General features: G+C 47.5%; 1 protein-coding gene across 5 annotated transcripts in view; it reads right to left on the minus strand.

The window, feature by feature from the left end:
- Window positions 1-219: 219 nt before the first annotated feature.
- unc5a (unc-5 netrin receptor A) overlaps window positions 220-16,008 on the minus strand; it is a 105,936-nt gene continuing 90,147 nt past the window's right edge. For all 5 annotated transcript variants that reach the window (XM_029165642.3, XM_029165641.3, XM_029165643.3 and 2 more), the window contains 5 exons: window positions 14,333-14,566; window positions 7,821-7,970; window positions 5,991-6,155; window positions 5,697-5,875; window positions 220-3,829 (listed from right to left, as the gene is read on the minus strand). In XM_029165642.3, coding sequence (XP_029021475.1) covers window positions 3,664-3,829; window positions 5,697-5,875; window positions 5,991-6,155; window positions 7,821-7,970; window positions 14,333-14,566 — 894 coding nt within the window. In that variant the 3' untranslated portion in view covers window positions 220-3,663. The remainder of the gene's footprint in view (window positions 3,830-5,696; window positions 5,876-5,990; window positions 6,156-7,820; window positions 7,971-14,332; window positions 14,567-16,008) is intronic.

Here is a 16,008-nt window from a genome sequence, read left to right on the forward strand (position 1 = left end):
TTTCTACTGGGAATGACCTTGTTTTTAAATGTCTAATTGTTAGAAATAAAGTAATAGATGATTTTAATGCGGTTTTAATTGTTATTGCTAACTGTTCTTCTGATTGAATGTCTGTAATATGTGGCATCACAAATCATGTACTTGGCTACAGTTAGTTAAAAAAAATGTTATCTCAGAGTTAGGAATCTTTCATTTTTAAAGCAAAGGTCCAGTCCTTGATTTAACAATATATAATTTATTTACAACAATTTCAGGTTGAATTACTATACATACCTTTCTGAAATGTTATAGATAGATATATATACATAAGGCCAAGTAAATACTTGAAAGCACTTAGAAACGAATTTCCAAAATTCTACCCACAAATCCATATCATTGTCCAAAAAGTACAGAAAATCTCCCTTAGCAGAAGTTTTTCCATTGCCACAAAAGTTTTGACAACAATTTACATTGATAAGGAACACAAAAGGTAAAAAAAAAACGAGGATTATACAATTGCATAAGCGCTGTGGCATGTAATAAATACAGCATTTTTTACTTGCAGAAAGGCAAGGAACATTGAATTAAGGAACTAAATAGAAAAACCATTCACAAGTACAGAATCTATTGTTCTTAGTTCAGAAACAAAACGTTTCAGTCAGAATGACGGGGCGCTGCGCACACACCCAGTCTGTCGCTCCATACACACACACCCTCGACACTGAATAGTAACGAGTGACACACAAAGTACAGCTGTGACAAATTTCTCCCATAACATGGGCTTGAAATTATGAACCGTTGAACAATGCATCTATGTTACAGACACGATTTTACACAGAACTTACAGGCCCAGATGTCATGACAGAAACTGTATCACACACACACACACACACACACACACACACACACACACACACACACACACACACACACACACACACACACACACACACACACACACACACACACAGTAATTGCAGATTTGCAGGACAAGTTACCTTAGATGTGAAGATAGATGCTGAACATCCTGGCGGCTGGTGAATTACATTACTGAAATGTGCTGACAACACATCCAAGACAATGACAGGGGTGATAAAATTTCACATACAGTCTGACTGTACAGCTGTCATGGCTCATCTAAACATGCTGCGTCAACACTGGCTTGTCAGTGTCCAAGAGCTGATGTCCTCTTTTTGCAATTAGTCTCCGCACCGTCCCAGAGCAGTGACTGCTTCCACCTTGTGTTTAAATGCTTCCAATGTAAAGAAAACCAGGTGGATGTAGGCAGAGTCAGGATGAACAAAATGCGAAACCTCCACTGAGAGTCACTAAACCCTTAACACTGCAAAAAGTCTTCACTGCTAGATCGCCAAACAACAGTATATAGGCAAACACGTCACGGTTTAGACTTGACAAATGCTGCGCCAGTTAGGTGTCTTTTTTTTGGCTTCATACTAAAATATAATTTACATTTCTTTACAAAGTGATAAAGTAAGCCGACACATTACCGCTCGAACAAACAGCATTAACTCGTCTCAAAGACTAAAGCAAAGAAACGAGAAGGTAATGAACCAACGGTAACTATTTGAGCTGCGAGTAAAAGGACGCTGGGACACACTTTGAACGCTTACGGTGAGGACGACGTGGCCTCAAACCATACTGGGAAACTTTGGTTACCAATTCTGCTGATATACAGTATGCAAAGTGACAGCACGCGGCCGCTGTAGAAAAGGTATTTACATGTGGCGATGGTCCATTTCAATATGGAAAAGGTCGGTTTAAAGGTGGCGTCACCGTCTCATCTGAAAGGGGCTCGACCCTCACGTTCCCTCAGCTTCAAAAATAACAAGACTCTGATTCCTTATGGCATCTGGATATCAAACGCTAGCGATTTATAAAACGTGTCTGACAGGGAAACGAAGAGAAGCTCGACGACGTGGAGATGCCACATTAAGGAGGCGAGCAGTTACTAATATGCAAAAAGAATAGACAGTTTTTCTCCCACTACAAGGAAACACGTGTACATTCTAAATATCTGACAATCATAAAGGAGGCTCCAGTTAGAGTTAAAGGTTGAAGCCCCAGGAGCTGGGAGGACGGGGCGGTGCTCGCTGCTTCGGGGGGGGCGGGGGCTCAATGAAAAGTGCTCTCTTTGCGACGGACAACTTCACATGCAACCCTGAGGCAGACGGAGAGAGAACTATGGCTAATTTGGGATTGCTCACACCTTTTTCCAAAGTATAATTACTGAATCAGCAGACTCTGACGATGCGGTGTATTTCACGTTACCTGACCTGACAGATCCATTAATAAAGTAAAAAAAATAAAAACAACGTTTAGATGAAACCTAAACGCTCAGCAAACGCGGGCTGCAGCCTGGAGTTAGTAGCATGGATCTGCTGCGTCATTTGTTCACTTCTGGAATAAAAAAAATAAAAAAAGCCTTCCCTTTGACAGCAGAGGCATGTTATGAATAAGCCACTCTTCACTGCGCCTGACAGACAGGCAGCAAATACAGAAACCCCAACATTGCTTTGAAATCTAAGCTGCACTTTTACCTTTTTAACATGACTCATCTGTAAAAAACGATGAGGAATCAGGTGCTGGACGCGTCGGAGGGAGAGCTGCTCGGCGCTAGCGTAGGATAATAACCCTTTTGGCAACGCTGTACTCTACAGAATTAACATAATCAAGTGAAATGTCATTTTACAAATGAGTTCTGACGACATTCAGTGTTCTCATATATGCAGCGGCGACGCCTTTCGGCCCTATGGCTCCTTCATTAGCTGTGGAATTTGAAACAGAAAAATGCCACTGTGAACAGAGGGGGTAATAGGAGACACGAAATAAGGTCCTCCGATTAAGATCACAGGCTTTAAATAGCACGGGCCTCTGAAATGTGACTCCAGTGAGGATATTACTCACTCCTCCCTTTTAAGAGAGTTCAAAAAGCCCAAACCTCACATATTGATTTAGATGCTGTGAAGCGTCTCGCAGAATCAAGATGTTACATTCACAGTAGCGATGATAACCGCTGGAGTGAAAAAAAACCCTAAATAAATAACAAGGGGGAGACAGATTTGGGGGCTCTGACATACAATCGGTTTAAAAACTGCCAGTCCAGGATGTGCTACAAGCCGCCTGTATGTGTGGGACTGTGCTCGGACAGACGACGCTGGAATCGGGGGGGGGGGGGTCGACGCTCACGGACCCTGATGATCGTTGCTGAAGACGTTTTCTGTGTGTGAGATGACACCTAAACCAACCTGCCAATTGCATATGTCGCCCGTTCGCTGACCTGAAAGGGCCGGCGCCTCCGCTCACAAGCCTTTACAGGTCCAGGGTCAGAGACTTGTCGAGTTTGCCAATTGCAGCAGTACGAGGCGTGTAGCAAACCTCTTGTTGGGAGCAACGTGCTACTGTAACATGGACTGAGTGGACTTTAAAATAAAGGGCATCATCACCCACAGCCAAACTCTAACCTTCCCTTTGGTCTGTCACTCAGAGGTGTTTCGCTCCGTTCTATAAGAAATCGGGATTCGGTCCTACGGAAATCCTGTGCGATCTTCTACGGTGAAGAAGAGGGACGTTGGGACAGCTCTGCTCTTTGATTCCTGCCGCAGCTTTACTCCTTCATTCCGCGTTGTGCACTTCCTCCGCACCAGTCTCTTCCCGTCCTCCGGGCTAGCACTCGCCGTCCGACACGAGGAATATCATGGCTTCCTGTTTGCCGATGTCGGCCATGACCGTGGCCAGCTGGTTGATGTTGCCGCTGTGGAAGTGCTGCGCCTCCCACAGGTCCAGGATCACAGAGGTCGGGCTCGCTTTGGATGCAAAGAAACTCATGTGTCTGCGGGGAAGCGAAAGACAAAAGCACAGGGAACAAGGAGATGTTCTTATTGAATCAAGCAACGGGCACATATCAAAACAGCCTCTCTCTTTATCCCGCTTCAGCTGCTGTTTCGTTGTGTTTCTCCTTCCTGTAACTCTGTCAATGTCAGGTTTTACTGTGTGCTACACTGCTACATGACGATATGCTGTGTTGGAGCACTAAGTAAAAAAACCATAAAAGGCAGAAGAACACAGTCCGGCTCTTGAGGCTGCCATCAAATGCACAATCTCTGGCAATTTTCATTTGAAGATTAACAGCATAAGCCTCATTCCGCTTTATTTGATGCTGAAATGGGCCCTAAATCCCATATAGTAAATCCTATATAGACTTTCACTGTTAAGTCGGAAGTGACCTTTTCCATTTTGGGAGCAGAACCTTTACGATCAAACCCAATCAATGACAACAAAGCAGGAGCCCCAGCCAGCTGTATATTTGATGTTGAGTGGGATCTGATCCCCGCAGCACCCGAAGACGCTTGTTTGATTTAATGGCCTTTTTCTGTTCTCCAAATGTCTGGGGTCCTAACTGTTATGTAGAGTACACATGACATTAAAAAAAAAAAAGGAGAGAACGGCGTAAACTCTCGGCACGGAGGGGAATTGTGCAACATGAGTGGGAAGGGATGAGACAGGAAGCCCAGAACGCAAGCAAGTCACCTCGAGGAAAGGTCACACACCATTTCCTCGTATCTTCCATACGCTTGTTCTAAATGCGAGGCTGCTTGGGCCGAACACAGGCGCCGAGAACATGGTGTCACTCTGCTATTTCGAGTCGACTGGATTTTCCAGGGCGCACGCAGCCGTCCCCCCGCGTCGGGTGAGCACAACAAAGGGAGGCGTCGGTCAAAAAGCATTTTGTCTGTGCCACGATTCAGATAAAAGGCGCCCGAGCTCCGCGTCGGACGCTTATCCGCCTCGCCGTGTGAAACACAGGCTTATCTTGTACGCCTCAGATGCAGCCATTTGCACGGTCTTGGGGGAGAAAGATCAAATAAAAGGTTCTTGGCATTTTAACTTTTATTGATTGGGCCCCAGTCTGCGCGGTCTGAACACTTTGCACACACGCGTGCCGAAACAAAGGAGGAAGTACAACGTGACGGGAGGCGAGAGGCTGCAGCCTTTTGAGGAAAACGCGTCGTTAAGGACAGATCCAACAGCAGAGCGGTTGTTCTTTCCTGAAGCCTAAATGAGAATTGATTATGTTGAGCAAAACATTGCTAATTAAACCTGTAGTGCATCAATTCAATTTGTGATTAATTGGGGTAAATAAAGTTGATTGGACAAATTAAGTGGACCTATTTGATTTCATTACAAGGTAGAAATTAAATTGGGGGATAAGGATCAATGTCGGGCTCTGTTTTGATACAGGTACTGTAGCAGCAGCGATAGTGAAAGTATAGTTGCTGTGAGAATGAATTGTTCTGGGGCTGGCACCGAGCCAAAGCTATTCCATCTTTTTTCGCGGCTGATAGGCAGCGAGCGTGCCACCTTTCCAATTACCGCCGTTAAGCAGAATGTAGCAGGTACAAGTTTAGCTGCAGACTTTAAGCTGCTTACCTGTTCCCGTGGATAAAAAAAAAAAAAAAGAAGGGAAGGGAAGAGAGGGGTCATGTTTTTTCACAGAAATCATAGCTGTATCCATCAAGTCCGTTTTAATCCTATAATGTTACCTATGTGAAAAGAGGATTAGTTTGTTAAGGCAGAACCTTGTTTACCTGAACTTTTGGAACAACACTTCAGCGTGGCCGTGCACGTTACACTAACTCAAACCGCTTCTTGCTTGCGTGGGGGCGAGGGCATGGGGGTGTGGCACGGCTGGGCTTTACCTCTCGAGCTTAAGTCTTTGTGCTAGCATTCTCCAGTCGGCCCCGTTAGGACAGGGGGCGTCCAGGCTGCTGCAGATCTTCTGCCTGATGAGGTACGGGATCTGAAAGGCGCTGGGGCCCGCCAGAGCCGTGGCGTTACTGTCCATTAGCAGGAACTCCGAGTCCACAGCTCGCGTGTCCTGGTGGAAGCAAAGGTCAGGAAAGGTCACTCCTCAGTTCATTCATGAACGATAAACAACGGTTATCGATATAACGATAACGATAATCAGTTGCTGGTTCTATGCCAGGCGTTACCTTGGCGATGTTGAAGTCGAGGCTGAAGCTCTGCCCCTCCCCCTCCACTTGCCACACGCACAGCTGGCAGGTGAGCTCGCAGGTGCCGAGGCTGAGCCGCTCCAGAGTGAACGTGCAGTGCAGGTACCGCTGGGAGCCGTTCCAGATGTGGTAGAACGGGATCTCCTGCGGAACAGAAACGCGCCGCGCCGTTAGAGCAGCGTGTCTGAAGCGCGCCTCAACAGGACCACCTGCCTGGAATACACCGGGTTCACCATTAATTACACCGACGCGAGCTGTCATCGTTAGGCGGAGAATCGCAAAAACGCGTCTGAGGCAGCAGACTGACAACACGTAGGTAAATTAAAGGGAGGCAATGCGCTGTTATTGACGGATAGAGCCTGTAAAGGGAGTTAATAGCTGTCAGATTATTTGCAGCGTTAATATTTCAGGATAGAGCACAACATCTCTCTGAAAATCCTTTTTATTGCATCGCTTCAGTGGATCCACACTCTCTTGGCAGGCGTGTTCACTATGAGCATTTCTGACATATAAATGATGCTGATGATATAAAAGCTAAAACAACACCGTGTATAACAGCCTACAGCCGGTATAACCTAGTTATAACCCCACAGCCTTGGCTTCTCTGAACCAATTAAAACCAGGCTACATCTACATCTTTTGCTACACATTCGTGCTTCATTTGGGCTCAACCGGACACATTAAGGCGTCACTTTAACCAGGGTTCAAAAGCTGAGTGGCGCGGCGCTGCAGTACACGCTGCCAACCAAGCGGGGGCACTGTTACCCAGCCGTACGGGCGACAGAAGAAGTCGGGCGAAACGCACTAAAATCTTCAAGGGGCCCCAGGGAGACTAAAGGCCTTTTTTGACCGCACTGCTGAGAGGGGAATAACGCTTCCAAATGAACAGGCACAGTCCAGAGGAATAAGCCTCTGTTCTGTGTGCATTGTTGCTGCCGCTGCTTGCTTGGCACAGCCTGTGTGTTCTCTTCGGGGACCTGGTGCTCAGTGCTTACACAGTTACAGCCCCAACATTTCCTGGTCCTCTTTGAACAGCTCTCGTGTCTCCGTCGCCGGGGCTACAGTGCGCCGCGCCACGCAGATGCAGAGACTATAGTGGAGGTGGAGAGGTTCCAAGATCCAGGTTGTAAAGCTCCAGATATTTACATAGTGCTCTATATTTCATCTGCGCTCCCTTTTCAGAGAGCCAAACAGGGATAATCAATCAGCTCTGGGCTCTGGGTTAGGCCAAACAACCCACCTCCACTACACACAGGAACACAGCCCATGTACAAGTACAGGCGGATGAAAACACACACATCCTGAGCACAGGGGCAGCAAACAGCCCAAAACATCCCTCGACTCCATCCAATGACTTAAAGTTGCACAGTGGCAAAGGTTATTGGGCAGAGGAGTCCCACAGTAATGGACTGTGAGAATCTTTAAAGTGATCAACTGAAGCAAAAGCAAAACACACTTAATTAAAACTCTGAACCGAGCGAAATTAAAACAACTTTCCAGAGACAGCTGGACCAAGAGCCCTCATTAACAATAAAAAGTTGCTCCTGAAGAACTTTTGATTACTCAGTAACATTGCTTCTGCCGACACCGACCGCATTCTTCTTTAATCTCTGCGGATGGCTAATTTAAAAGAAGCGGAGTTTACATGCATTTTAAATGGAGCATCCAAACACATTTGAAAGGCCTTCATCTTCTGAGCCGCTAATTTGACAGATCTATCCAGGCACTTGTACTACATGTCTGTGCTCCCCGCTCCGACTCCCCCTGCCCTTGTAAGGCCGCCCTCCTCCCCCGGGGCTGCCGGCGCACCTGGTAGCCAGCTAGCAGCTTGCTCCTCCAGTGAGCCTGGGGCATGTCATGGATGGACAGGCGCAGGTTGTGGTAGCTGTCTTTGAAAAGCAGGACGTGAGGTTCGTCAATCAGCCGACCCCCGAGCTGCCGTTCCATCTGCATCACTTCCTGATGAGAGAGAGAGAGGGGGGGGCGTCAGGGCTCAGAGGAGGCACATTTACCAGCAGTGTCACAGAGGCGAGTGAGAATCTGCAAAACAATTCACAACTGTGGGGCTCTTCCTGTTTACACTTTTTTTTTTTTTACACTGCATCGGTTACACACGAAACAATACAAACAAGCGTTTGTCTGCAAAGGCACGGACATAAAAACAAACACATGCTGGAGATAAAATATTGGACCGAGAGGTAAAAGACGAACGCACTCACTCGCTCACACAGGCACATACGCCACAAAGACCATGAGGAGATGGACACACAGCAGGAATTTAGTGCCACAGCAAGGTTGATCCCGTGTATGTGTGTGTGTGTGTGTGTGTGTGTGTGTGTGTGTGTGTGTGTGTGTGTGTGTGTGTGTGTGTGTGTGCACCCTGCTCCCAACAACTGCATTAGCACGTGAACCCTGCATCTTGAAGCCATCTTGAAGTACTAGCTACCTGGGCCGCGATGAAGAAGGCGGGCGAGCCATTAGTCATCCGCTCATCGTTGCCGCATGGCGAACCTCCTTAATTACATTTTGTTTTTATGCCAGTAGAGGTTTGTACATGCATGCTTATTATTTTAATCTCCGTGCGACTTGCTCAGCGGACCATTTGTCGCACCCCAAATGACCATCTGGAACGTTTTCCCTTGATCTATCAATTCCTTTTGAGCCGGATGCGCCACGACTCCTCCAGAGTCGGATACGCTGGGTGGCGTTCGCATGTGCTGCCTCGCACTCCCAATTAGAGCAACATATTACAACAGAGACAGGAATGAGGTATGTTGTTTTAATCTGTCTGAGGAGGGAAACAAAATGGCAGCGGAGGCATCACAGTCAGCGCGGGGCGAGCAGTCGTGTCTCAAACAGCTCCAAGAGTGAGACGTGAGCGTGGATGGGGCCATATGTTGAGCGCTGCAGCCGGCGCGGTTGCCCACGTTACGATTTTAGCAAAGGCGTCTAATTAAGGTGGGAAATTGCAGTAATTCCCACCTTCACAACACAGATATAATTTTATGCCCCCTTTCCCTGGAATGGGTTGGATTGATTCGAAATGGAACGGAAAGAACACCGTTAATTATCCACATGAAATCTCCACCTGCCTTCGTTATTTAATGTGCTTCCTCCTTCGCTGGATCAACGCTTTTTAAGTCTAGCAGGAGGATTTAACGTCCACGTTCTCCGCGCTGCAGCGCTAATTTCCAGTTTTTTGCACGTCTTTTCTAGTTAGCACAAATATTACGACCTCATCCTCCTTCTCCTCGACCCCTGAACGCGCGGCTCCATTCTCTTCCTGCGTACGTCGGGCAGGTCCCCGCAGTGCTGCACGGTGCCAGGGCCTTGTGATGTTATCCAACCCACTCGCACAGAGTGGGAAGGTCAGGCAGTGGCTCTGAATCCAAGCATCAAGGTCTAATTAGGTAATAACAGGGGGGCAGTGCATTCTCCACAGAATTAAAAGCCTTCTGCTATTAGGTTACTCACACAAAAAGCACAACACGCAGGAAGCCCAGTTCTGCAGCACAATCACTAGCTGGGGGCTATTAGCATTGTAAACCCAATTGTGGACTTTGATCGCGTTTTTGACCTATAACATCTGCTTTCAAGAGCAGAATGTCACTTATCTTATTATCAGCATCTATCTACTAAAACGAGCACTAACTCACCTGACGAGCGGGGTGTCACGTTCAAGGCCGACACAGCCGGGTTACAATCGAACGGGGTCTAGGACACAACACGCCTGCCGCCTGTCAGGGACACGGATCTCATTGAGGCATACGCAGCGTGCTCATAAAGGACAAACTCTCTTTTGTGTACTGTGTATGTGGCTCTGAGTGTGTGTATTAGTGTGTTTGGTGCAGGATTTCAGCATATGTTGTGGACTGAGAGAATAATGGCCCTCTTTACGCCCCATTATCCTGTTAACAAATGACAGCGTGAGCCAGCTAATAAATGAGAAGCTAAATTTGACCATATTATTTACTCTTTCTGAGGGAAAACAATGCAAGGCCTTGAATGAGTTTATCAAATCACATATTAATCATCAACTTGGGGCTAAAACTGTGTTTCCATTCAGTGGAGATAAGTAGAGCAGCTTCTCCTAGACACCCTGACCCTGTACAACTGTGGAAGCATTAAGATGCATGAGCCGGGCGAGAAGTTCAAGTACTGCAGGAGAAAAACCCCTTTTGTTCTGACGGAATTCGAGATAGCCTGTGGTGTGTGTGTGTGTGTGTGTGTGTGTGCGAGGACTGCGAATTTGGAGCCAGCCGCGGCCGAGACCACCCCCCGACACGCAATGAGGCTGGCTAAAGAGAGTGAGATGGAGCAGGGACGAGTGAAAAGCGCAGGGGGCAAGAGGGGCGAGAGACAGAGGCAGCTTAACTTTTGTGTCTCCAGGTCACTTGAGTAGCCAGCTTTAGTGAGAGAGATAACAGGATTACTGCAATCATGGCCGCAGTTGTCTACGACTTCAAGCCCCCTCCCACCCTCGGCATCTCTCGCACCCTTCTCCTCACCCTTCTCCTCACCCATCCCCTCATGCTCCTCACCGGGACTCGAGCTGGGACTGTGATGGACTCGGGGCCCGGGCTCCGCCAGGGGAGCGGGAGGCGCTCGTTGGGCTAATCTCCTCAGGCTGGTGCTGACAGGAGGAGGTTAGAAGCTGCACCCAACTGTCTCTTACAACAAAAACGATGCCGATGAGAAACACTCCAAACAAATCAAAGTTTGGGCATAAAGCACTCGACTGGTTCAAAGTCACGGATTAAAATGCTCTTCTCTCCTCACAGTCGGGTCACGCTCTCACATGTGGCCTTCAGTGTGTATTAAACTGATTAACATAACCGGCTATGATGGGGATTATAAGTAGCGTTTGATCAGTTAATTAGTCAAGCCACACGTCATCGAAAGCGGAGCTTTAATATCCTCGTAAAATTGTCTTCACCCCCCCTCAAACCTTAGCAATGCTGTGACGCTGTGTGTTTAAAAATGTGCATTCATAGCGACGATCCATTTTCAGAGCTGCTCTTTTCAGGCAAATGCATTTGTTTATAGAGAGGAGCCTGGCTATGTGGGCTCCATAAATCTGTGTATTTGTCAGCAGGATGTGACAGGCTTTTCCTCTCTGACTGAGAGTCTATCAGTCTGAGCTCCAGTGGCCGTGCCCGCTACAGTCAACTCTGATTAATAACTACAAATAGAAGGGACTTGTCTGCTCAGTTATAAATGGGAACTGTGTTTGCTAGGGAAAAGATGCACATTATGCCTGATAAATCACAGAGCGGTACAGCAAATACAGCACACAGGAACACAAAAATATAATATGGAAACAATTTCTCAGCTGGGCTCAGTGATAAAGCTGACTGTCTTGTTTAACTTAATGCCAGCAATTACTGGGCTGTGCTCTTTTGCTATTTTTTCCAAGAATTCCGTGCCAGTAAATAAAACTGTATCTGTACACGTCGACTGTTCTGACACAGGAAAAAAAAAACCCACAAATGTGCTCAAATGGTGCCGGCTGCTCTGAAGCTAGCGAGCACATGCGGTTTATGAGGCTTTATAAAAGGAAATAAGGGTAATAGCTTCGGGTCACACACTGTAAAAACCAATGCAGGAGCCTCTGTTTAACCAGTGAGACCCCAATTAAGCTGAAATACTACAAAAGACTGTGACTTTGTTACTCTACAGCAAACTCAACTCGAAAAATGTAAATGTTAGATGTCAGCGTGGTTTATTTTTAAAAACCGCACCAACATCTACCTCAAACACAGATTATACACATTCAGGTTCTGTGTCTTGGTCAAGGTCAATAGTCTCAACCTCCCAAACACATTTTATCCTACATACCCCACGGTGACACTCTGCGAATATCACAGCCGCATAAAAAAAAGTTGATGCACCATATCCAGATTCTGCAAAGACGACTCTGTCGGCCCTTTTCCAGTTTAATCAGATGCTGGCGTTAGGTCTGTCTCTGCACCGAATCAGTCGCTTGGTTCACTGCAGGTGTTTCAATCAGCTGTGGGATGGCAGAACATCAGTGATGCTCTCCCACAGGTCTGGCTGGGAACAACTGAGTGCACAGTGAGGGCGCTACCAAATGCCGATCGTGTCTGCTCTGCTGCTGTGCCAGCCTTGGCTGGGCCCATCAAGAGTGGGACACACATTAAATATTAACTTAATTGGTCCCGGCAGAGCCCTGGTAACATACGGCAAGCATCAGACAGAAATGTCACCGTTTCCCCAGAGTGCCCGCACACTTAGGATCAAAGACAATAACATTGGTTCTAATCTGCTGTAATTGGGAGATAAGAGATTACAGGGTAGTGCTCGCACGCATGTGCGGCCGCATGCGTTTGTGTGCACCCGCCGCTCCCGCTGACGGAAGCTTGTCAGCGCAGACTGACAGCTAGCAATGGGACTGGAGAGAGGAGCTCAGCATCCCCTTTTGGTTTCTACAGTTCTTCCCAGTCAACTGAAAGGCGGCGAAATGCCTTTTGTGTTCCGTTTTTCATCTCCCATCAAAAGTACAGCCTGTTTAATGCATGGAAAGTTGACTTTCTGTCTGAAAAACAAGGTGCAGCGCCTTAGCAGGCAGCAAGTGCTGTCATAAATTTCACATGTGCTGAATGTGAAGCGTGCATCAACACAAACATAAGAAATGCGGCTGCCGCGCCAATTCCACTGTACCACCCACTGCTCCCTCACCACAGCTGCACACTACAATTAATTCTAATGGTCGCCATCTTGTAGGTCTAATCATAAATAGTGCATTTTAAAGATAGTGATTAGTGATTAGGCTGAACCTCTCTGGGGAAGTTTAATCTCCACTCAAAGTGGTTAATGTACTTGCTAAATGAACTGCTCCCTCCATAATAGCACCAAGAGCAGCGTGAAGTCAAGATTACTAAACAGTGTGGGCCACGTTCTAAATCACTCACTAAAAACTACAAAGCCCTGGAGACGCCGTGGCTTACCACAGGACCAGGTTGTGTGAGAGACAGGGAGCTAATGCACTCAAGGGCGTCGAGGGAGCCGCAGAGTATGGCAGCGCAAGTGCTGGAGTCAACAAGCTCAGATGTCCTTTTCCTGGCTAAGAGAGAGGGGAGAATAGCAGAACAAGAGCTAGCCAGAGGGAGAGACTGAGAGAGAGGGGTTTTTGTGCACCAGCATCCTTCCTGCGTCCAACACAGGACAAACAAGGTCATCTCAGCAGTCACACTGCAGCAAAACTGCCACGGTTCACGTGACGATCGGGATATGAGGAGAGGGGCATCATGTTGAACTGCTCTGATAAGTAAACAAAGGCTTGGTATCCTCTTGTAAGCCACATCTAATTTCATTGTCCATGTAGTTTAGTGTGGGCCAGCGAGCCCGAGCGTGCACACCATCATTCAATCGCTGTCAGAGAGGAGAAAAAGAGGAGGCAGGAAAGCAAGAGCAGAATTGAGCCACAGAGACAGATGTAAGCTGGGAAAGGTTTCGGCGATTCCCAGCGCCGCAGTCAGAGCTGGCGCGCGCGCTCCTCGTCTCATCTTCAGCTCCCTGAATGTGAGAGGACTAATTTCATCCGGAGCTCTCACATGCTTCCCATTGTTTCTGTCCCACATCTTACGCAGAAATTGCGCCGCCAGCGAACCTCTGCACAAGGAGGTCGGCCATTACAGCCGGCAAAAGTGGACTTGAGTGGGAAGTGGCACTTGTGGCTGTGGGTGGTGTCAGACTGAGAGGAACAGCTTGGTGAGAGAAAGGGAGGTGTGGGGGAAGAAAAAAGCAAAAAACCAGAGCACAGGGGTTGCTGGGAAAAGATTGGGACAGACTCTCCTTTTAATTTACTAATTAACCATGCAAATGAAATCTTAACAGGCTACTCAGAAACAGTCCTCGGGGGAGGGAGGGAGGCATTAGTGCTTGATTATACTCTGTCCATGTGGAGAGCAAAAAAAAAAAAAAAGGAAAAAGAGGGGAAATATGCCGTTGTACTAAGTGATGGGAAACTTCTTGGCCCACGGCAGCGAAGCGGAACAGGTTATTAGGAACAAAGCATCTCTACCTACAGAACACGCTTAGCGATTAACCTGTACACATATTGTTTCAGGAAACCCACAAACCACACAAACCTGAAGCGCACGCAGTGTAATCGGGCCTGTGAGATTGTTCAATTTAGCGTGGCTATGACTAACTCCTACATGTCGCCGCTGATTCCTGCTAACCTTCCAACGTGACAGACAATGCTATTACACATAATAGTCCACCCATCACTCAGGTGACGCCGAAGCGCCTGATCCTGGCAGAGCTGCCGCGCACACAGAATTACCCGCAGCGGTTACCTTGAAGACGTCTTGCGTGTCGTCCATGCAGTACACCCTGATGTTGTATTCAAGCGTGGAGCAGTAGGCGTCGGAGAAGAGCACCAGCCTCAGGCGCTTGGCAGCGCCCATGTGCAGGGACTCACCCACCAGGGCGAAGGTGCCCAGCTGCTCCGATAACAGCCGGCACGTCTCGGCCTCGAGCTGGCAGTAATAGGGCTCCGACACTAATTCCTCTCCCATCAGCAGGACGTCCTGGCAGAGGTGAGGAGGAGAGACAAAAACAAGGTGCGGATGGAAGGTCAAGCACCCAATTTATGTAGGAGGGAAGGGTAATGTGCCTGCCTGGGTGCCTGATGTGTGTAGGGCTGTTAGGGAAGCAGGAGCATGATCCTGAGCTCCAGTCTTCCTGCTGTGTGACATCTAAGCTAAAGGTCTTCAAGTTAATGTTACATAAGTATCTGGATAACCATGTAGATTAGGGAAAAGGGGAATACTTTGTTCCTGCTTCAAATTCCCTTCTCACCCCAGCGTGCTTACACGATGCTGACATGAAGACACATTCCCTCATACAAAGGCACACGTCCTATAGAGGAGCATCACTTTACTTAATAATGCATGAACGAGGTACTCAATTGAAATGAAAGGCGACTCGAATAGATTCCTGGCAAGAATAGATGGTTCTGGAGAAAGAAAAGAGTGAGGAGGTGCAGTAAATATTGGATTATTGGGATTCCTGGAATTTCCTCCAGCCTTGGAGGTTTGTTAAGAAAGGCGAAAACAACTTGCCAACCTCTCTGCAAAACAAGCCTGTTGTCTGATGGTGAGAGGTGTTAAAAACACCGGTGAGGAGAAAGCGCCAAGAATTAATTGGTAGCTTCGTTTGAAAACGTAGATTTGTACATGACAGAGAAACGGCGTTGCAAAACGCCTCGCTCCACGCTCGGTCGCAGAGTCGTAATCCAACGGCATCCTTAATAAAGATGAACAGACATGCAAAAATGTCCTTTCCCATCACAGTACAGGAAAGTTTTATGAGAAAATTCCACTGCTCCGCTGCAGCTAATTTGATGTGGACAAATTGGACCCAAGGTGACAACATTTTCTCTAAAATCCCATCATGCCAGTTGACTGACTCTTCCCATTAGCCAATCAAGCTGAAGAGAGCATTCTGCTGCCAAATGCCCGGCGAGCCCTTGTAGGATCGATTCAACCAGACACCATCTACATCAATAGAATTAGTATTGACACTCTTCATTTGCTATGCAACCACAATGGAGTCTCACTTTTTCATCATCTTAATATTTCTCCGCGGCGGAACGGAGAGTGAGGCGGCTCAATTACGCCGCTGAGCACACGCTTTAGGAGCGATTCATTCCTCTCACTCTTCCGGCTTGTCCGTTTTCGCCATCGCACACTCCTCGCTCGTTTTGTTCTCGTCCCCGTGCCAAACAATACTATATGAGCTGCGTTTCCAACCCTCTCGCTGCTCCTAATCCTTCCTCTATATCCATATTACTCGCTCGTCCATTTGGACCTCCCCTCCTCTTCTCATGCATCTTCACACTCCTTGGTTGTTTCCACTCCCATTCTCTCGTCCACCTGGCACTTTTTTTTTCCTCTGGTGGCCATGCAGTCAGGCTGCTGCTATATTTGGTCTGGCCGATGATTAAAAGTGCTGGTCTAACCTCTGCGTG

The sequence above is a fragment of the Betta splendens genome, chromosome 10, assembly GCF_900634795.4.
Source record: "Betta splendens chromosome 10, fBetSpl5.4, whole genome shotgun sequence".
In the NCBI taxonomy this organism is placed as follows: Eukaryota; Metazoa; Chordata; class Actinopteri; order Anabantiformes; family Osphronemidae; genus Betta; species Betta splendens.